This window comes from Vanacampus margaritifer, chromosome 7, assembly GCF_051991255.1.
Source record: "Vanacampus margaritifer isolate UIUO_Vmar chromosome 7, RoL_Vmar_1.0, whole genome shotgun sequence".
Classification (NCBI taxonomy): domain Eukaryota; kingdom Metazoa; phylum Chordata; class Actinopteri; order Syngnathiformes; family Syngnathidae; genus Vanacampus; species Vanacampus margaritifer.
The window spans coordinates 12,746,779-12,767,810 of NC_135438.1; the positions used below are offsets into that span (position 1 = coordinate 12,746,779).

The following is a 21,032-nucleotide window of genomic DNA, read 5'->3' on the forward strand; positions in this document are numbered from 1 at the left end:
GTGTGTGTGTGCTTGTCTGCGTAGGAGGGTGTGTTCATGTATGCGTGTTTGCGTGTGTGTGTGTGCCTGACAGAGATAGGGGGAGGGGTGTGTGTGTGTGTGTGTGTGTGTGTGCAGTAAGAACTGGGAGCAAGCTCTACAAATGGTGTGTGTGTGTGTGTGTGTGTGTGTGTGTGTTGCAGCAGCACAATATGCGCCTGTGCTGAATGAAAGGGAAATGAATGCTGTGTGTGTGCGCGTGTGTGTCATTTGGTGCTGTATTCCTCTCCAAAAGTATTGAAACAGTGAGGCCAACTGCCATTATTTTTATTTCGATGTATCTAAAACACAGTATACTAATGTAAATATTAAAAAGTTTTTGACGCAAAGCACACTCCTTTCTTTTTTTTATTGGTAAAAGTTTTACAACATATACTGTACACACCCTCTTTCAGTTGCACCCTTCAGCCTTTAGCTAGTTGAATGCATGCTCCATAGGGTTTAAGTCTGGTGATTGACTTGGCTAATGTAAAACTTCCCCTATCTTGTGACATGATGATCTCACTTTGTGTCACCAAAGTGACGCTCCACGAGGCGCATCTCCTGCACACGCCTTGCGCTGCGCCGACCCATCCAGCTTGTCGAAGACGAAAACCTGTATCCGTCAGCCATTGCAGATGCGCCGGCTTTGAAAATTGAGCCCAATATATTTCTGGTGACATGATAATACTTTCACTGAGCTTCTATTGAACCACAAAACATGATGTGATTGTCAAGGAAATAGATTTACACAACGAGAGGAAATGGGTGATAATAAGGAAGAGAAGGCGGTTGTCTATCAGTTTTAGCAATGATTGATTGTACCATTCACTGACTGTGCTGTGTTGTTCAGTGACACAGACTCTCCACTCTTTGCTTTCTAGCCACAGGAACATACTTTTGTATGTAATTGAAAATATTACTGTGAAACAATAAATACACTAAATAGCTCACTTGGTTTTCGTCATGTTGGTGTCCAGTAGCCCCGAATTGCTTTCATGTTTTTATTGACAGCTCTCCAAATGTTTACGTCATCTGCTTTGTTGTCTACTTGGATCTACCAATTTGACATCTGTTACGCTATACACCGGGTTTGATTCATTCCTTGGGGAATTCCGAATAGTGGTGCCGTAATCAGTGCAATAGAAAGACCAGTCTTGTAGATAACACTTGGCAACTTTACTTGAGTAAAGTGTCTCAGAAAAAAACTCAGATTTGAAGAAGTTAAAAAGTCAACTTGTAGATTATTACTAGAGGAAAAGTCTGGATGTATCTGAAATTCACTGCATTTAAGTATAGTTTTTATTTACTTTAATGAGAGAGAGAGAGAGAGAGAGAGAGAGAGAGAGAGAGAAAGAGAGAGAGAGAGAGACAGAGAGAAGGAGGGAGGGGGTAGGGGGAGAGAGAGAGAGAGAGAGGGAGAGAAGGAGGGAGGGGGGAGGGGGAGAGAGAGAGAGAGAGAGGGAGAGAAGGAGGGAGGGGGTAGGGGGAAAGAGGGAGAGAGAGAGAGAGAGAGAGAGAAAGAGAGGGAGAGAAGGAGGGAGGGGGTAGGGGGAGAGTGAGAGAGAGAGGGAGAGAAGGAGGGAGGGGGTAGGGGGAGAGAGAGAGAGAGAGAGAGGGAGAGAAGGAGGGAGGGGGTAGGGGAGAGAGAGAGGGAGAGAGATAGAGAGAGAGAGAGAGAGAGGGAGAGAAGGAGGGAGGGGTTAGAGAGAGAGAGAGAGAAAGAGAGAGAGAGAGGGAGAGAGAGATAGAGATAGAGAGGGCTTTTTGAAACAAGTTTATTTCTTTACATTCTCTTTTATCATGCTTTTATGTTGTGCGGGCAAATGTATCGGAGTACAAGAGTACATTTAATTTAGGAGTAAAAGTGAGAATTGCAAGAAATATAAACAATGAAGTAATGTTCGGGTACATGGACATTTCAGTTAAGTATAGTATTGGTACGATGTTACAATTAGGAAGGTTTTCGTAGACAGCATGGGGTTGCTGACACATATTTCACTTGTAAAGGTAATTGCCAACGAGGGTGGGGTCTGCTGTTGGGGTTTGCTGACATCGAAATCCCCCATTGGGGGTGTTATTGGGGGCTGACATAAATGCATATAATCAGCTCCAAAAAAGTGTTCCTGCCTCTCTGTGCCGGTGGTTGGGACCCCTGCTCTACCTTCAGTACAAACTGAACTCTTGATACCTCCTATTCATCTTGAATATTGAGATAGATAGATAGATAGATAGATAGATAGATAGATAGTGGGCTACCATGTATGTAGAAACATACAGTTCAAAGCTTTCAAAGCAACAGGTGGTACACTTTGAACGACTTCCTGTGAGTTCTTCCAGTCAATTATTTAAAAGGCAATCAGTTGCAATGACACAGAATGGCATGCCCCCCTCTCCCTCGAACCCCCCAAAAAATGAAAACAAAACCACAACAAAAAATAACCCAATACAAAAACAAGGACTCTGTTTAGCAGTTTAAATATCCCTTATTTAAATAATATATGAAAGTCAGTATTTTAGCATTTACTATTTATAATACTTATAAACGGAAGTTATCTTTCGTTGTATACAATTAGAAGTTTGTCTATTATCATTTTTCTTTACTGCTTGGTTGGGTTTTGAGTTAATAGCCCATTTTGACTATGACAACATGTTAAGAAGTGAATAACACAAAGCATAAGGAGCCATTTTGTATAATACCAAACAGCCGTCGCACTCATCATCAAAATACTGTAGCCATCAGAGCGGCAAGGTAAGACACAAATAAATGCTAGATGAGCCATTGAAGCAAATAAACTTTCTTCATGATGGGTTTGTGATATTATAGTTTAGATATGTGCACCAAAATCAGCTTCAAAAATCAATTTGATCTCTCTTTGCTAAAATATGCCAGCTTTAATGCAACCTACTCGGTAACTATTACATTGGCAAGTATTTGAAGTTTCTAATTTGCCTGTACTATGAATATGAATGTAATTAATAGACATTTCTAATACATTTTTGATGTTGGTTGTCAAGATTTCCAGATGGATGTGAAAATTGTAAACTTAACATGATTTCTTCATCCTAATTTGTTTTGTAAAAGGCACATACTGTATAGAGATCCACTGTGATCTGTAAATTGCACGTGTAAATGAAAACACTGACTCATAATATTGTTGAAATTTCATTTATTTTTATTCAGAAATTTCAGATTGCTCATATGATTTGCAACAGGATAATCATCAATAAATGTGAATATTTTCCAAACTCCAAGTGTAATTATTTTCACCAAAAAAAAAGGGAGAAAAAAATTGTTGTTCTTCAAAACTCATTAGGCCACGATTATGCTGGAACACTTGTGAATTTGGGTGAATGTGGCCCCAGAACCGAAATGAGTTCATTCATTTTACAGGCCCTGGGCAGGCGAGAATGAAATTGCAGCACATAAGGTCAAAATTTGATTGGATATACATAAATAAAATTTACAAAATAAATAAATAAATAAATAAATATATATATATATATAAAATAATAATAATAAAAAACATAAAATAATAATAAAATAATAATGTATAAAATAATAATAATAAATATATATAAAAACATTATAAAAAAAATAATATATCAAATAATAATAACATAATACAATCTAATTATGTGTCTAGAATAGTGAAGTATAACTATGTTGAACCCCATTTATTAGAATCAGACCAAATAGGCTTGTTTGTAATTGAATGTATTTGAAGAAACATAAGGCATTCATGACTGTTGATATCCAAATCATAAAAGTTGATGCAACGAACACGTTCTATAAAATAAACAAAACAAGGAAATACGTGTTACCGTGTCTTTGCTAGTTTTTACTCTTATTAGAGAGACTGTGCTTATCTGTTCACATCATTTTATTGTGACGATTTCATTGAAAAGTGTACAGTACTTGCGAATCAGCTTCGAAGATGCTGTGTACTCACTCCCCCTCCCCTTCAGCTGCTTTGTAGGCGCGTCCATTCCGTCACGGGGGTGACGAGGACCATCGTATGTCATATACGACTTCTTTGTTTGCTTCAGTGAAATGCTGTTTTGAGTGTTCGTTGCATAATCCCTCTCCGGATTTTGGCTCACTAAGCAGTGAGACTATTTTAAAACGAATACCATTTCTCCCCGGGTATGGGCCTTGCATTACCCCCTACGCTCTGCCACAGTGGAATCGTCTGTAATAACCTTGGTGAGAGCCAGTTGAGCAGCTGAAGAGCGGCGACTCGAGCGAGAGAGGCTGAGCGACAGACATGGCGGGGACCGAGCGGTCGCCACACGAGTACCGGGAGACACACGCTCATGACAGGGACGGAGACGGCGTCAAAGCGGCAGCACCGCTGCGGGGGTGAGTCGGCCGTTTAACCGTCACCGTAAGGACCAAAACAAGGGGACAACATTTCATAAGAGTTCCTCCTCACCAATGACAGCGAGACCCGGTGTGGGTGTGTATCGCGCGTGTACGGGGGAGAGTGTCCCCTTTATGACAACAAGTTGTTAACATATATGACTTGTTGTGGTCGCTTGAGAAAGTCGCCTTTTTGTGTGTGTCACGCTCGTTTTTTTTACGACTTTCATCGAACGCACCAGCTAGGAGGCTCTCGCGCGCGTGCACGTGCGTGAGACAGTGAACTTAACACAAACTGCCCTTCCAAAACAGGTCACATGTGCCTCTTGTGTTACTTTTACCAGTTTCAATCCGGAGTATGGGGGGTGTTTTTGACGTCCAGTGTAAATAAACATTGTAGTTACCGTTATACAAAATAAAAAAGTTGGAGAAATGTTTGCTATTACTATTCTGTATGAACGTGTGTTTGTGTGCGAGTTGTGTGCGTGCGGAAGTGCGGGGTTGTGTGCGTGTGTGTGTGTGTGTGTGTGTGTGTGTGTGTGTGTGTGTGTGTGTTGGGGGGTGGTGGGTGGGGGTGAGCATGTGTGTGAGTTGGAGAGGACACACGCACACAGAAGGGAGGGGGAGAAAGCGTGAGAGAAACGAGCAGCTTTGTGTGTGTGTGTGAGAGAGCGAGAGAGAGAGAGAGAGAGAGAGAGTGTAATTTGTGTGTGTGTGTTTGGTTATCCCGATGTTATGGGGACATCAATCTGTTTACACATCACATCTTATGGGACCTCATCTGCCTTTTGGGGTCCAAGAGCAAGTTGCTATGACAACAACGATGATGATAGCGGAAGGTGGCGAAAATGCGTTGTGGTCAAAGGTCAAGTCAGAAGTGACTGCTTGCCAAGAAACAAGCAAGTCAACACTATGTCCTCTCAAGTAATGGAAACGTGTGTGTGTGTGTGTGCATGAGAGAGAGGGAAGGGGGGAGAGAAGGGGGAGGGCAGTGTGTGTGCGTGTGTTGCTGCATGGATGTGTGTGTGAGGGCAGAGGAAGGAGGAGGGGAGTGTGTGTAAGGGATGGGAGGGGGAGTGAGTGTGTGCGTGACAGAGACAGACACGTGTGTGTGTGTGTGTGTGTGTGTGTGTGTGTGGTGAGTGTGTGTGTGTGGTGAGTGTGTGTCTAAGTGAGAGAGAGAGGGAGCGAGATGGGAGGGGGAGCAGTATGCAAGGAGTGTGTGACAAAGCGCTAAGAGTGTGTGTGTGTGTTGTTTGTGTGGTGAATGACAATGTGTGTGTGTGTGTTGTGTGGGGGTACTATAGGTGAGTTTGCCATGTGTCAGAAGGCATACAGAGACATGTGACGTGAAGGACGTGTGTGTGCTTATGTGTGAGAGGGAGCACATATATGGTGTGTGTGTGTACGTGAGAGAGATAGAGGGGAAGTGTGTTAGAGACACAAGGAAGGGGAGGGAGAAGTGTGTGTTTGCACGTACATGTGTGTTAGAAGAGTGGGGGAGGGTGTGTGTGCGTGCGTGTGTGAGTGAGTGAGTGCAAGAAAGTGAGTGAGAGAAGGTGTGTGTGTGTGTGTGTGTGTGACTTTAAGGGACTATTATTTGTTATAAAATGAACAGGGACAATTGTATGATTATTAGTGTATAGTGCATACCTGTTACGTACGCGTGTGTGTGTGTGTGTGTAGACAAAATTCAGCATCAAGCAATGTCAAAAGTGCTACCTGAAGAGTATACGTTATGTGAAATGCGTGTGATGCACACACAAGATCGTGCCTTTGTGTGTGTGTGTTCGCTTGTATGTGTCTCAAAGAGAAGATGGAGGGTGTGTGTTGCAGTCAGTACAGTGTGTGTATGTGTTTAAGAGGAAAAGAGAAGGGAGGGTGTGTGACGCAGTGCATGTGTGCGTGTGAGAGAGTGTTTGTCTGTGTGTGTGCGGGTGTATGTGTGTCTTGTGTGCGTGCAAGCTTTTGAAGGGGAGGGTAAGCGTGTGTGTGTGTGTGTGTGTGTGTGTTTGTGTCTTGGAAACTGAAGAGGGCTTGGTAGCTAGTGCATATGCTGTGTGTGTTTGTGTGTGTGTGTATTTGCTCTGTCTGTGTGTGTTTTGTTCTGCTTGTGCGTGTTCTGCAGTCAGGAAGAAAGTAAGGTGTGCGTGTGTGTGTGAGGGGTGAGACAGGCACAAGGTTTGTGTGTCTCTTAGACAAGGGCAGTGTGTGTGTGTGTTGTCAGATGAAGGGACTGTGTTTATGCATCTACTTTGTTTATGAAAGAGGGAAAGGACACTGTGTATGTGTGTGTTTTTGCTATATTGTGAGGTCCATATTCCCGGTTTAACTATCACTGTGGGTACCGACATTTTGGTGGGACCCACAAGTTTTATTTGAGGGTCAAGACTTTTTTAGTTTAGGTTTGAATTGGATTTTGGTGAAGGTAAGGGTTGAGGTTAGGCCATCAGTAGTGATGGTGAAGGTTGGCTTTGAAATACATGATGTCATTGAGATGTCCCCACTAAGATACAAAGACAAGTATGTGTGTGTGTGTGTGTGTGTGTGTGTACCTATGCTCCAAGCAAAAGTTGTACGTGCACGCCTGTGTGTGTGGGTGGTGGTATGGTATATGTGAAAATGAGGGCGGTTGAGTGTGTGTGTTTTCCTGTTATATTATTGACAATTTTGTGTGTATACATGCGTGTGTGTGTGAGAACAAAGTGCACAGTACATGAAGCTTGCAAAGTGAGTATCTGTGTTGAATCTTGACATATGTGAAGCGAGCGCGTGTGACGAGGTAGTGTATGAGTGTGCATGTGTTGTGTGCGAAGGTGCACACGCAAGTGCGCGTCCGCGTCGTATGAACGAGTGTGTATGCGAGTGAATAACGTGTATTAATGAACACGACTACACAATTTATCACAGCAGTTATGTGTGCATCTGACAAAGTGCAGATTGTGTATGTGCTCACTATTGTGTGTGTGTGTGTGTGTGTGTGTGTATGTCAGAGATGGAACATGAGACTGTGGGTTTGGTTATTTGAGAGAGAGAGAGAGAGAGAGAGAGAGAGAGAATGTGTGTGTGTGTGTGTGTGTGTGTGTGTGTGTGTGTGTGTATTTGTGAGCTTTAGTGAAGGGGGAGGGTGTGTGCGTGCAAGCTTGGCTAGAGAGAGAGGATATTTGTGTGTGTGTGTGTGTGAGTGTGTTTGCGTGCCTGCAAGCCTGAAAGGGAGGGGTGTGTGCGTGTGTGTGTCGCTGAGTGCCTGTTTGTGTGCATGTGTGTGTGAGAGTGTGTATGCGTGTGTGTGCGTGCGCTTGTGGGCCAGAGAGGGGGAGGTGTGTGTTTGTGCGTGTGTGCAAAAGTGTGTGCATGCGCACATGTGGACTGTGAGCTGTGTGTGTTTGCTCACGCACATATGAGTCTTGAGCGTGGATCAGTGTGTGTGTGTGTGTGCGTGAGAAATGTGCAAGGACGGAAGCAAGACAGAATCGATGACGAGCGTGAGACCAAAACGAAGCTTGAAGGGGATCGAGTCATATAAACGCGCGCAAGAAAGTTGAGCAGAAGTCGTCGAGGCGCAAGTGAAGTGGGCTGCTCTGTAGTTATGCTGCAGCTCTCAAATGTTCTTCTACAGGTGACAAAGGAAGCCACGGTTGCATCAGTGTCTCCTTCTACAGGTCAAAAGGAATGAGACGGACATTTGCGCGGAACGTGGCCAGGGCGGCTTCTCGAACGTTTCCGGGTCCGTGTTAACCTTACAGGGGAGTCATTTTTTTAAAAGGATCTCTCATGATATTAATGCCATGCGTGTCAAGCTGTCATGTGCATGTCCATGGCGATTATTTATTTTTCAAACGCATTTAATTCCCGCTCAGAAACCAACAATATGGCTGATGTTAGCACTTTTCAAACCAAAACAAATTCAGCTGAATTTTTTGCAGATTGTCCCCCTACCACTGCATCAGATGACAAATAAAAAAATAAAATGTTTCATGAGAAGGGTTACAAAAAGAAAAAAGAAAAGAAAAGATTCTAATTTGCTGTGCACACTTCCTGGTTTGAAGTCGGAAAAGTCCGACTTCCTACCTTGTCCTCAAATGCAGCATTAGACCCGCCATTTTGACTTGTGATGCAATTGTGACGTAAGCTGGGAATTGTCAATTGTAAAGGAATTTTTTTGGTTGACTTCTTATTTAAGGGACGGAAGAAGTGATTTTATTCACTGTATTTTCTTTTAATTGATTAACTTTGCCAAACAGTGGAATCAAATCCACATTGATCAAGCTCTACTTTTGAGTCTTGACCTGAAGTATTTACTTCCAAGTTGCAAATATTCTACCAGTGTCGCCTTGCTTCACCAACAGGTGGGAAAAAACAGAATTGCTGCACACATGCAGGGATACCTATATGACCTCACAATCAACCAAAGCTAAAAGTTAGGCAAGGAGTAATTGGCTTTATTGGTAATTTTATTGGCGCACCGGTCCGATGAAGTCAGCCTCATGAGGTGAACTGGCCAAATTCAACAATTTCTATACATTTACAAATGTTTAGGATTCAAAAACACTTGTTTTCATGTACCGTAAACAAATGGTATGACACGCACGCACACACAAGCCACACACGCACATTGGCATGACATCACAGCAGCCCACTTGAAGGAGGTGGGGGGGTTGTTATGCTTTTGGGTGCCCACTCTGGAATGAAGCCCATCCTTATCCACGGATGGCTTTACATGGATTTGCATATCACATTTGAGATGGTTAATTAAAGAGAAAATCCTTTCCTCACACTGCCTGAGGGGGCAGTAGAAGGACGCTATCCAGATTGATGTGGTCAGTCGCACGCCACGCACGCACGCACACACATAGTATCACGAGTCCAGATGGGAGTGGATTGGATCAATGCGCGAAGACTGTGGGTCTGGTTGATATCTGTGCCGAATGACACTTTCTCTTCTCTTCTGTCTGTGCACTTGGTGTTATCGCTTCCTTTTTCTTAACTCATTCACTGCCATTGACAGCTAAAGACGTCAAAATTCATTTGAACTATTTCTTATTAGTTTAACGTATTTTTCCATTTTTGTCAACAAGAGTATGAAAACCTTGATTTTTTTTTGGGTACATTTAGAACAGATATAAAATTTGTGATTAATCGTGAGTTAACTAGTGAAGTCGTGCGATTAATTACAATTAAAAAAAAAATAATCGCCCGATGCCCCTAATAAAAAAAGAAAAGGAAAGATTATTAAAAATGAGGGGCATCAGGATTTTAATCGTAATTTATCGCATGACTTCACTAGTTAACTCACGATTAATCACAAATTTTATATCTGTTCTAAATGTACAAAAATTTTTTTGCTTTTCATACTGTTGTTAACAAAAGTGGGAAAAAAATGTTAAACTAATAGAAATAGTTCAAATTAATTTATGTCGTCTATAACCGTCAATGGCAGTGAATGAGTTAAATACCAAGATATAAAAATATTTGGAGACAAACATAAAACACCAAGTTCTTCATTACAGCCTAATGACTGGAGGTATTTAGAGTTAAATAATAATAATAATAATAATAAAAAATAACACCTAATTGTGAGCAGTTTGAGTTTTTAATCAAACTACAATTCCTGCGGATTTTTTGTTCTGGTCTGTTGAGGAAAGTGTTGGTGGAAAATCTGAAGAATTTTTAAAATTGTTTTAATAATCTTTTCTTTTTCTTAAATTTGTATTTTTTATTTTTAATAATGTTTTTTTTTAATAAGGAAAAGATTATTAAAAATTAGGGGCGTCAGGCGATTATTTTTTTTATTATTGTAATTAATCGCATGACTTAACTAGCTAACGATTAATCACAAATTTTATATCTGTTCGAATACAAAAAAAAATCTAGGTTTTCATACTTTTGTTAACAAAAGTGGGAAAAAATGGTAAACTAATAGAAATAGTTCAAATGAATTTTTGACGTCTATAGCCGTCAATGGCAGTGAATGAATTAAAGGACCCCACCCTCTCCCAAATATTTTTTTGCAATGTTTTTTCATGCCGCTACTTTTCTGTGACTCTTATGCCTGCAACATGCCATCATCAGGACAGTAATGGATACTTGTAAATCCAACGCATGATCTTCTTATGGCCTACTTTAACTAGGCTTCAGTGTCATGGAAATGAAACGACGGGTGACACGAAAAAGGCACAAGGAAAACCGTACAGAGAGATCTGTGATCAGAACCGGTCCAAAATCGGGGGGTGGTAAAGTTAAGGAAGTCAGTGTGTAACCTGTAAGTTAGTTCTGGTAGGTTAACATACGATGAAGGTGACTTGTAAATGGCTTTTGCTTGCCTTTGGGCTCGGATCTCACATGTTTTGTTTGCTTTATTTATTTCGTTAGCTTCTGAGACTACCAACGACCTGTTGTATCAATCCCTCGGCGGCCGGCAGTTTATCGATCAATCTCCGATCTGATTAATATGAAGTTTTGACCAGCACGTCTATTGACTAAATGCTAATTGCGTGCGTTTGTTCTCCAGGCGTGGCTGTGGAAGGAAGCGGAAGGGGACACCTGTGAAAGTCTTTGTTACGTCCGCTGAGGAGGAGAACAACCCCGAGCAGACACACTGCAGAGGTGTGTGTACATGTCGTTTTCTTAATGTGTGTGCGTGCGCGCGCGCGCATCTGTCAGTGGGATTGTTATGGAGGCGGAGCTTGTGCAATTGAGTGTGACCTACTTCTGTGTGTGTGATTCTGTACATACACGCAGCAGCGCACGTGACTAGAGGAATGGCGTATGCGTGCGCGCGTGCGTGCGTTAGTGTCGTCGTTTGTTTGCGTGGGTGTGTGCGCACTTGTAATCCTTCTGACAAGGAATTTCTGTTTATTCTCTCAGGTGATCGTAAGGAAGCAGTTGAGAGTAAACGTCCCACACCGGATGGGTCGCTGCACAAGACAGAAGCATCCACCAACAACTGGTGAGTTGTGGTTACCCAATAACGATCTCATCGCCTCCATCCATCCGCCCGTTTTCCGATCACAGCTGACTTTTAGGCAAGTGGCAGGGAACGCCTTGGTTTCTGTTTCCAAGTCAAATCGCAGGGCGCATGAAGACAAACAAGCACTCAGACTGTTTTGGGAATGTGTCCTGTGAAAGAATGAATTGTACTTGAGGAGACTTTTTGCTTGAGAGCAACTTATCACAATCCTGCCGATTCCAACACACTTAGCCAGACGACACCTCTTGGTTTGCATTAGCGGTAATTGGGCACTTAATAAAAAAAAAAAAAAAAAAACACTTTAGAAGAATGTGTTGGCCTAAAGAGAATGATAGAAAAAAAATCAGTAGCAGTCTGGTTAGACACCAGTGTCCTGAAAATACTGCACATCCCCGGACATTTTATCGTAGTCATACTAGCACATTATTGCTGAAGGGTTTTAACGTTTCTCAGCACAAATAGGACATTGATGAGGTCGAGTACAAAATTCGATTGAAAATTCCACCATTACAAAGATCATTCTTACTTTGAATTAGCGCAATCACTGAGGATTTATTAAACATTGTTTGTTGTGGTTCTATTGGGATAAAACGTACAGTGCTGCCTTGAGATACAAGTTTAATTTGTTCAATGGTTTCACTCATATCTCAAAACATCATTACCCACTGAAATGAATAGAGATGCAAATGCTCACAAACAGATAATGCAAACACAAAACACAAATGTACCTGATAGGGGTGCACCGATCACAATTTTCGGGCCGATTCCCGATCTTTTAAAAAGTTTCATCTGCCGATCCCGATTTTTTTCCATAACAGGCAGCATACACTTTCAGGATTCCAGTTTTGTTCTAGTGGAAAACATTGAACGACAGCTGGGAAATAATACAAACGTGTTGTTTTAACCGCACATGAAGTAGTTCTCCCAAATAAAAATGAAAAGCCAATTCGTCATCTCAGCAGAAGAGGACAGTGGCTGACTCTTTCAGACCTCTTAGGGTGGAAAAGATTGGTTTATTTTTAGGGGATCTGCCGATCACCAATTCCCCCCCCCCCCAAATTAAGGAAATCGGGGCCAATAAATCGATTCACCCCCAGTACTTAATGTATTGTCCTTGGCAAACTAGCTTATTATTATTATTATCGCCACCAAGGTATTGAAATGGTCCTTCCACTGCAAGGAATCCAAAGTGAATTTGATGGTGGCTTTCTGTTGTGAAGTGTGCTGTGGCCATCAAGCAGTGGCGGTCTGAAGCGCATTCATGCTTCAAGACAAAAAAAACCTCATCATCATACTACGGTACTGTTTGTATATTTTTATTTTAAATACCTAGTACAAAAAATAAAAAATACAAGAATCTGTACTCCTGGTCCTAAGTACCTAAAATAGATTATCCTTCACAATGTGCAATTAGAATTTCATACTTATCGGTACATACTGTAACAGGGACAGACAACCTTACATGCTCAGTCATTTCCGCCGTCTGCCACACGGGGAAAACAAATAAAACAAAAAAAAGCACCAAGAGCCAAGCTTAAATTATCCACCTGCAGGGAACCAAAAGTCCGCTTCTTTGTTCTGTCACCATTTCATCACGTGTTGCAGTTAGCCATCAACTTGAATTGAAAAGAAAGGTTTCAATTAGCACTGTCAAATGAAAATGTGCAAAATAGCAATTATAACATTTACTGTCTCTGGTTAATGTGATTTTTGCTCCTGAATTTGAGTACATTGGCGGCACATCACGGATGGACACATTACCGTCATTTTCGCACCTAATTGTAAACTTGAGATCTGTGAGGCGTGAGCGATGTTTGTTTAAATACAATAGAATTAAACATTCTGTTTTCTTCACACCAAAAAAAAATCATGGTTTGCCTACCGGGGATTGAATAGTGCAGTAAAAAACAAACAAACTAAAACTAACAAAAAAACGAATAAAAAAAAAATCTTAAAAAAAACAAAAAATATTTTGTTTTTAATATCGCAAGAGCACCATGATCTTCCAATTACATAAAATTACATAAAAAAAAAAACTAAGGCATTTAAATGGAATATTCATTATTTATTTTCCAAAGTCACAGAGGCACAGCAGAAGAATAAAAAAGCCACATGCAGACCACTGTACTATACTGTATGCATCATTTACACATATATACCCCAAAAATACGCTACTTTTTTGTGGATTTTTTTTTTGATTTATCTACATATACTTTTTATAAAAAGTTGCATATTGTGCCTGTGTTACCTTTTTCTTCTAGTGGTTCATCAGAGCCAACTCATGAGAAAATCTCCAACGCATCCAAGGCTAGCTCCAGCTCCGCCTCCACACCAGCTGCCTCTTCAGCTCGGACCCCGACCCCATCGCCTGCTCCTGCCCCGGCGACCTCTGCTCAAGCCCCTTCCGTCACCTCCCCATCCGCAGCACCGACTGCCCCCGTGGCCGGCTCCTTCCCACCTTCCCCTAACTGTCGCATCAGGGAGGTTCACTGTGGCAGCCAGGTGCGACTTGTGGTCATTGCCATCCGAGACATTACCAAAGGGGAGGAGATCACCGTGGACTACAGTCTGACCGAGTGGGGCGAGAACCTGGTTAGTACCTTCAAATACTTATGAAAAAAAACAAAACAAGTGTAGAAATCTGTTACTTAAACACTTAGGTCCACTTTTCTGATATTTTTCAATGAACGTGCTTCGCAAAGGAAACAAAATGGCGTCTCACTTAAATCACCATTTTGTCTTTATGTTTAGCTGTCACCCAGGGACAAATTAGCTTTAACCATAAAAAAAACAAAAAAACATCCGATTTTCCACCAACACTTTCCTCAACAGACCAGAACAAAAAATCCGCAGGAATTGTAGTTTGATTAAATAAAAAAAACTCAAACTGCTCACAATTATTTGTTATTTTTATTATTATTATTATTTAACTCTATATACCTCCAGTCATTAGGCTGTAATGAAGAACTTGTGTTTGTTTGTCTCATAATATTTTTTTACCTTAATAATCTTTTCTTTTTAAAATAATAAAATATTTTTATTTTATTGTTTTTTATTTAAAAAAAATTAAGAAAAGATTATTAAAAATTAGGGGCATCAGGCGATTACAATTTGTAATTGTAATTAATCGCATGACTTCACTAGTTAACTCACGATTAATCACAAATTTTATATCTGTTCTAATACAATAAAACAATTGTAGATTTTCATAACTTGTTAACAAAAGTGGGAAAAATGTGAAACTAATAGAAATAGTTCAAATGAATTTTTGACGTCTATAGCCGTCAATGGCAGTGAATGAGGGAAATAGACAATTTAAAACACCCTCTTGCCGTCCCTGTACATTTTATGGACATTTTAATGTTTTTGATATTTTGAATCAAAGAGAAAGCATTGTAAAAGCTTTGGGAGCTCACATTTCTCCGGATTGTAAAAAACATGTAGCTGTTCAAAATGGCACTGTGCTGTAATTTCTCTGTTATTGCATATGGGAGTAACATAAATACTACCCAAAGTATGGCACAGGTCCATTATTAGGATGTATAGACACCCGTTATAATTTGTAATTTTTTATATATTGTAAACCTGATGTATTTCAATGCATTTTCCGGGATTATTGCATGTTTCAATTCAGTGTGGTGTTGTAATTAGACTTCAGTGAAAAAATTATTATTGAGTGTTTACACCCCTACAAACCAATGAATGATTTGTTTTGCAATTCAATTGAAGCCTGATTTTTTTGCAAAAGGTGAATAAAAAAATACAAGTAAAAACTATATATGTATGGATACGCCTAATGCCACTGAACATTTTGAGTGGTTGGGAGTAAAAAAAAAAAAATCTATAAATGACTGGCTTATCACACCTCAAGTATCATATACAAATAATGTACACTGTGCCAGAATGTGTCACCAAAAAAAAGGACGGCACTTAATTAATGTTAGTTGTAAAATAACATCTGAAAACTCCCTATGCTCACCCCTGGGAACAAATGCATGGCCTCTGCCAATGCGTCACCTACAATGGTTTGGTATATGCATGTGGATTGTAACATGCATTTGTAGGTTTTCAGCAAAACAGTGTGTGTGTGTGTGTGTGGTGGCTCATGGACTGAAGAATTAACCTTACAGACAGATTGCCTCAGGGAGGCAACAATGGGTATAGTCACACAAGTGCACATACACGTTCACACTACACACACATGCTCTCATGCACATGCACGCAAAGCTAAGGCATGGGGTTACCATGGTGATGACTGAGCTCCAACACCTACCTATAGCGCTTAGGTAACTGTAACCATTGTTAGTGGGTGACATCTGTTCCTTTAATGGTTTCCATTAAATTGAATCCTCCCCCCCAACAAAATGTCGATGAGAGCCACTTCCATTTAGACTAAAGGAAGAAAATTGACATACTTAGATCAGAGGTTAGAGTGCACGATATCTTCCAAAGCCACATTTATTATTTAAAGTCTTGGAAGAAATCCAATGAGTGATAAACATCAGTTAAGACTGTATGTATCTTAATCAGATGACACCTGTTCTAAATGTCACCAAATGATGATTGTTATGACAAACATTAACTCATTCACTGCCTTTGACGGCTATAAACGTCAAAAACTCATTTAGACTACAGACGCTCCCCAACTTACGAACGAGTTACGTTCCGAGCGATCGTTCGTAAGGTGAATTTGTTCGTAAGTTGCTTCAGTGCTATATTTTGTATTATAATTTATGTTTAAAGAGAATACGTACAGTACTGTACTACGTATGTTAGAGAGGGAGAGCGAGAGACACACACAGTATGTACATGTACGTAATAAGATAAATAAAATGAAGTTTAACTTACTTTTGGAAGATGTACTCGATGCTTAAGGATTTGATGGAGGAGGAGGAGGAGGAAGAGGAGGATTTTATATCATGAGAGGTTCTTCGTTGTCGCTGGAATGGGCTTCAAAAGTTACTTCCTCCTCCGTAACTTCAATGTAGGAAGAAGTTGAGGGTCGCGGAGAAGAAGATGAGGGTTGATGAGTATCTTCCTTGGAGGATTTACTAGAAACTGGCCGAAAGAAGCGATCTAACGACGATTGCACAGTTTTCTTCTTTTTTCATCATAAATGATGCGGTAGCACTGTATGGCATCATTCAATTGATTTGCAACCTTTGTGCAACGTTCAATATTTGGGTCTTGCTGCTCGAAGAGTGCGATGGCTTTATCTATGAGCGACAGGCGTTTCTTCTTCTTCCTCCTCCTCGACACGTTGCTGAGCCTCCAATGCTGGGTGAGCTCTCACGGCGCCAAGCGTCGGTATTAGCGGCGGAAAGAAGCACTACAGTACTCGGAAAAAGGTGCGCAATTCAAAATCTAACTTACAGCATCTCTTTCCGAACATTTTTTGACATGCGCGCATGCGCGCAGACATGTTCGTATGTACCGTTGTTCGTAACTCGGATGTTCGTAAGTAGGGGAGCGTCTGTATTTCTATTTAACATTTCTTTTCTACTTTTGTTAACAAAACCTATAAGTTTTTTTTATTGTACATTTAGAACAGATATAAAATTTGTGATTAATCGTGAGTTAACGATTGAAGTCATGCGATTAATTACGAATCAAAAATTTAATCGCCTGACACCCCTAATTTCCAATAATCCTCTCGTCAGGTGCTAAAAATTTTTTTTAATTGCAATCAATCGCATGACTTCACTAGTTAACTCACGATTAATCACACATTTTATTTCTGTTCTAAATGTACAATAACTTTTTTTTCTAGGCTTTCATATTCTTGTTACCAAAAGTGGGAAAATGGTGAAACTAATAGAAATAGTTCAAATTATTTTTTTTACATTTATAGCCGTCAATGGCAGTTAATGAGTTAATAAGCATTATATCTCTTATTTCTATACCGGTTTGTGTTCCGCAGGGTTTCCGTGGTTCCATATCTCCAGCACAACATGAGTGTAACTCTGACACGGAGAATAACAACATCAAAAAGGTAAGCTGTCCACCTGCTAGTGTTTACTTAATTCACCATTTTGAATCACTATTGTTGTCAATTGTTTGGATTAATGCAAATTTGTACCTCATCTAGCAGTCCAGCGACCTTCGCTGGATCATGACTCCTTGAACCATTACCTTGTGATTGTACATACATGGAAAGTCTTTATTTATTTGCTGTAATTAAAAGTTGTCTCTTTCGGTGTCATTTCCTCTCAGGAGGACGAACCCATGTCGACCACCCAGCGACCGAAGAAGCAACATCAGTACCAGGATTACGTCACTCCCTCTTGGTCCCTTTCCCCCTCGTCCTCACCCATCTCACATTCCGACGCCAGTGAGTCGGACGCAGGGGATGAGGACAACACAAGCCCCCGCGGGCGCACGGCACGTCGGCGCAAGAAGCGGCGCGGCACCTCCTCCAGGAAAAAGACCCCCCATCGGACTCAGTCCGGACACGCAGCACCCGCCTCGTCCGGTCGTCCTCTCCCGTCCCCCCACTCCCCTTTGCCCTCTTCCCCCAGCTCCTCCTCCTCCACCTCAACCAAACCTGTGTTTAAAGCTCCCGCCGCTCCTCTCAGCCCCAGCAGCACGGGCAACACGGATGGCCCCCGAGGAGGCGTGTCCATAGACTCCATGCGCCAAACTTGTGACTACTGCGGACGCCACTTCCGCTCATTGGGCCGCCATTTAGACAAACACCACGCGCACCAGCCGGACGTGTGCTCCGCTCTCGTGGAGCGTTACACTCAGATGCCCCGCCTGCACACGCATAACACAAATATGGCCGCAGCCCCCCACGCTCATCACAACGCCAAGACGTCACCTACCGCGACACACAGCGATGTTCAGGACCTCTCCTTATGCCTTCCTACCCCGGCCAAACAATCGCCGGCCCCAGCGTCACCCGCAGCGACGCCCCCGCGAGAGCAGAACGCTGTGGCGGTGTCGGTCCTCAAGAGGAGTCCGCCCCCGGTGGCTGTGACTCCGCCCAGAAAAGGAGGATGGAGGAGGCTAAAGAAAGAACAAGCGGATGAAGAGGAAGATGAAGATGTTGTAGAGGTCGTGCAGGCAAAGAGGCCCAAAGAGGAGGACGTGGAGGTCAGGTGTGCTCAGTCCTTCAGAAACGAGTTGTCCAAGGAGGCGCCCAAACAAAAAACGGAGGAAGAGGAGGAAGGAGAGGGGGACAAAGAGGAAGAGAATGGTGCGATGGATGTGGAAGATGAAAGTGGGACTGAGGATAAGGAGAAAGACTCACTAAGGTAACACGTAACTGCCTTAAGGAATTTTTGCCAATTATTGTCTCACTCCCCTCATTGTATTGCCACTCACCTAAATCAGCCTAAATGATACGACTCATGGGCCACACCCGGCCGACAGTTGTTATGACCGCAAAATAGATCCACATGATGTGCGTTTATTTTGAAAGTGCGCAAGCGAGTAAATGCAAAAACTTGGTATGTTGATTAAATAGTGATATAAAGTTAATAGGTGTGCTACATGCAATTTTATTTGTATTTAACATTTTTATACCCTATTCATAAACTATTATCTACACGCGCAGAATTTTTTCAAATCAATACAATTTACTGTTTTAAGTAACGACGTGAAATAAATATTGCTCACAATTAATGGATTGAGGTAAGCATGTTGTTGCGGCCCTTGATAATCAATATCAGGTGTCAGGTGGCCCCTTTGGAAAAACGAATTGCCTCCCACTGGCCAATTTTGTACTTTTTACTCAAATTCACCAGATGTATTGAATCCAATGTACCATTCAATACTGTAGCTTTATATAAAAAACATTCAAAGATAATTATGGTCTGTTTTGGTAAAGATTAGAATATTGAGAAAGCTGTAGCTGTACTGCATCACACAATGAATCAATGCGGGTCTTTGTAAAGGTCTAGCTATCTATTTAGCATTTAAAGTAAATACTATACTATACTATATACTTTCAAACCAGTAATTTGCACATTAAATAATGTACTCGTTAATTTTTTATTGGTCAAGCTGTCGTGAACCTAAAAGTTACATTGACTTTGTGAGTGATATTGAGCCCCGCATGCTGCAAAATGCAAAAATCTGCAAGTAACTGATGCCCATACAAAATGGTTTATAATTGATTATAGATGCCACAAAATAGAAAAAGGCTAGAGACAAAACAATGTTCTATGAAATAGCTTTGCCTGACCACAAAACAGCAAATACGTGATGTTCTGATGATGGTCAGTGATTCTTAACTATTGGGCCACGAGCGCCATTTAATGGGCCGCATATTAATTTCAGTTTTGTAACTGGGCCGTGACCGCCACAGCTTTCAATTGAGGCTTTTTACACACGCAACAGGGTATTTTTGAAACCGAATATTTCCCCCCTCCTCGTGTAGAAAAAACAATCTCTTAATATTGCCCGGTAGTATTGCGCTAAATTCATTTATAATCCTCCGTATTCTGTTCAGCCACGCTGCAGTCAGCATGTTGTGGGTCGGGGCATTCAACCAGGCTGTTCCAAAATTTGAAACAGCGTCGCGGAACCTCCGTCGAATGAGCTGCTCTTGACGCTCGCAGATATCTTGCATCTAAACGCCAAAATATGCAGGGGAGTAACGCAGCACGTCGGAATTTAATATCATGTTTTCTTCTCGTTCCGGGTTTCGTTATGCCTCGTCATTTTTGTCCAATGGGAGCACAGATGGTCAGGCGGGGCGACATCATAATAATGAGTAATATGAACCGCACCAAATAAACAAAAATAAAGTCCGCTTTTGGTCCGGACCTAACAAGCGGACTTTTGGACTTTTCTGGTCTGGACACTACAATTAATTCTGTTCTCGCAGATTCCGGAGCAAATCAAGTTGGATCAGTCCCAGAGATTGATAATGTGAAGAACCCCCTTGAGTGAATCGCAATTCTCAATCTGGTGACACTGCCTCAAACAAAACAAAAAAACTAAACACAAACGCACACAAAAACTGAAGTTGATTCCGGCTTGTTGGGCATCTTATTGGGTGTCAGTGTTCACACATAAATAAATATCATTGATGACCACATTGTATCATGTTACTTGATAATGATTTTATAAACCTTTAACTAGATTGAATTTTGTTATTAAATACAAACAATAATAAGTCAACATAAATCATAATTTCTGAATGGGCCCCAGGCCACTTTTTTACAGGGCTAGGGTTCAAAATGAGGGTTTTAAACTAGGGCTAGGGTTTCAAATTAGGGTTTCAAACTAGGGTTAGAGTTCCAAATTAGGGTTTCAAACAAGGGCTAGGATCTCAAATTAGGGTTTCAAACTAGGGCTAGGGTTTCATATTAGGGTTTCAAACTAGGCTAGGGTTTCAAATTAGGGTTTCAAACTAGGGTTAGAGTTCCAAATTAGGGTTTCAAACAAGGGCTAGGATCTCAAATTAGGGTTTCAAACTAGGGCTAGGGTTTCATATTAGGGTTTCAAACTAGGCTAGGGTTTCAAATTAGGGTTTCAAACTAGGGTTAGAGTTCCAAATTAGGGTTTCAAACAAGGGCTAGGATCTCAAATTAGGGTTTCAAACTAGGGCTAGGGTTTCATATTAGGGTTTCAAACTAGGCTAGGGTTTCAAATTAGGGTTTCAAACTAGGGTTAGAGTTCCAAATTAGGGTTTCAAAAAAGGGTTAGGATCTCAAATTAGGGTTTCAAACT

At 41.3% G+C, this 21,032-nt stretch overlaps 1 protein-coding gene across 3 annotated transcripts in view; it reads left to right on the forward strand.

Annotated features, from left to right (window-relative positions):
* The first annotated feature begins 2,492 nt into the window (after window positions 1-2,492).
* LOC144055364 (uncharacterized) overlaps window positions 2,493-21,032 on the forward strand; it is a 32,489-nt gene continuing 13,949 nt past the window's right edge. Inside the window, exons 1-7 of one of the 3 annotated variants that reach the window (XM_077571274.1) lie at window positions 2,493-2,770; window positions 4,203-4,381; window positions 10,893-10,987; window positions 11,249-11,330; window positions 13,613-13,943; window positions 17,272-17,343; window positions 17,565-18,607. In XM_077571274.1, coding sequence (XP_077427400.1) covers window positions 4,287-4,381; window positions 10,893-10,987; window positions 11,249-11,330; window positions 13,613-13,943; window positions 17,272-17,343; window positions 17,565-18,607 — 1,718 coding nt within the window. In that variant the 5' untranslated portion in view covers window positions 2,493-2,770; window positions 4,203-4,286. Of the gene's footprint in view, window positions 2,771-3,813; window positions 4,382-10,892; window positions 10,988-11,248; window positions 11,331-13,612; window positions 13,944-17,271; window positions 17,344-17,564; window positions 18,608-21,032 lie in introns of those variants that run through there. The other 2 variants (XM_077571276.1, XM_077571273.1) reach the window with 2 other exon arrangements.